This window comes from Haliaeetus leucocephalus, unplaced genomic scaffold (genome assembly GCF_000737465.1).
Source record: "Haliaeetus leucocephalus isolate CR32 unplaced genomic scaffold, Haliaeetus_leucocephalus-4.0 Scaffold337, whole genome shotgun sequence".
Classification (NCBI taxonomy): domain Eukaryota; kingdom Metazoa; phylum Chordata; class Aves; order Accipitriformes; family Accipitridae; genus Haliaeetus; species Haliaeetus leucocephalus.
In genome coordinates, this window is record NW_010972773.1 from 27,809 (window position 1) to 29,533 (window position 1,725).

The 1,725-nt window shown below is 59.8% G+C and overlaps 1 protein-coding gene across 1 annotated transcript in view; it reads left to right on the forward strand.

Moving 5' to 3' along the window:
- The window catches only part of HUWE1 (HECT, UBA and WWE domain containing 1, E3 ubiquitin protein ligase), a 47,620-nt gene that overhangs the window by 27,151 nt on the left and 18,744 nt on the right, over positions 1 to 1,725 (forward strand). Inside the window, exons 44-46 of the mRNA XM_010571512.1 lie at positions 46 to 179; positions 565 to 736; positions 1,379 to 1,607. Coding sequence (XP_010569814.1) covers positions 46 to 179; positions 565 to 736; positions 1,379 to 1,607 — 535 coding nt within the window. The remainder of the gene's footprint in view (positions 1 to 45; positions 180 to 564; positions 737 to 1,378; positions 1,608 to 1,725) is intronic.

Below are 1,725 nucleotides of genomic sequence, written 5' to 3' on the forward strand. Positions count from 1 at the left end.
GGTCCTACCTGCCCCCCTTTACCCCACCCCCACCCCCCGGCAAAGATTCCATGAACATCCTGGATCCCGAAGACGAGGAAGAGCACACGCAGGAGGAAGACAGCAGTGGCAGCAATGAGGATGAGGATGACAGCCAGGATGAGGAGGAGGAGGAAGAAGAGGAAGATGAAGATGATCAGGTGGGAGACCCGGACACTGGTGTGCCCCCTCTCCGGACACCTGGGTCCTCACCATGAGCGTGGAATGATGCCCCCGTTTTGGGTTGGGGTACCCCCATTTTGGGTGAGGGGTTGACATTTGGGGTTGAGGATGCCCCCATTTGGGGTTGAGGGTGCCCCCATTTTGGGTCAGGGTGCCCCCATTTTGGGTCAGGGTACCCTGTTTTGAGGTCAGGGTGCCCCCATTTTGGGTCAGGGGGTGACATTTGGGGTTGGTTGCCCTTGTTTCAGGTCAGGGTACCCCTGTTTTGAGGTCAGGGTGCCCCCCTTTCAGCTTAGGGTGCTCTCATGTTGGGTCAGGGGGTGCCCACTGACACCCTCCCCCCCCCGGGGTTGTTTCCCTCAGGATGATGAGGAAGGGGAGGAAGGGGAGGAAGAGGAGGATGACGATGATGGCTCTGAGATGGAGCTGGATGAAGATTACCCCGACATGAACGCCTCCCCCCTCGTCCGCTTCGAGCGCTTCGACCGCGACGATGACCTCATCATCGAGTTCGACAACATGTTCTCCAGCCCCAGTATGGAATTGGGGAGGGGGGCGCAAAAAAGGGGGGACATGGCGATTTGGGGGGGCTGTGGGGTTCCCCCCTTCGCCCCATGGGGTGGTGGGAAGGTGGGTGAGCCGTGGGTTGTCGTCTCCCTGTGGGTTGGGGGAGGCAAAGTGGGGTACACCCCTTGACACCCCATTTTGTCACCTCCACTGGTGGTTAAAGGGTTCACGCCCCCAGCACCCCAATTCTGTCTCCCCATGACTTTGGGGGGGGTCAGAAAGGGGTTCACCCCCTTGACACCCCACTTTGTCACCTCCCTGGGGTTTCGGGGGGGGTGATTAGGAAGGGGCTCACCCCCCCCAGCACCCCAGTTTTTCATCTGCTTTGGCCTTGCAGTATCTGGGGGGGCAGGTCAGGAAAGAGTTTACACCTTACACCCCAATTCTTTCTGTCCCCATGACCTCGGGGGGGGTAAGAAGGGGTTCACCCCCCTGACACTGCAATTTTTCATCTCCCTACTGCTTGGGAAGGGGGGTAAGAAGGGGTTCACCCCCCCTGACACTGCAATTCCTCACCTCTCCACGCCTCACACTATTACAGTGATATCAAAAAGGTTCTTCTTGTCTCTCCCTGACACCGCATTTCTCCCCCTGCCCCATTTTTTTTCAGCCGATATCCCCCCATCCCCTGGGAACATCCCAGCCAGTCACCCCCTCCTGGTCCGTCATGCCGACCACGGTTCCCTGGGATTGGGAACCGGAGCCGCCACCACCCGCCTGGCTCAGGGTTTGGGGCGCAGCCAACGTACCCTCCGGCAACTCACCGCCAACGCAGGTCACACCATCCACGTCCACTATCCCGGTGCTCGCCAGCCCAATCCCCCCCTCATCCTTCAGAGGTGAGTAACGACCCCCCCCGGGGACCCCCCAGACCCCAGTGCTCCATCATCCCTCCAGTGTGCCTCATCGTCCCCTAATTCATCCCTCAATGTTCTCTCTGGTCCCTTGAGGCCCCCC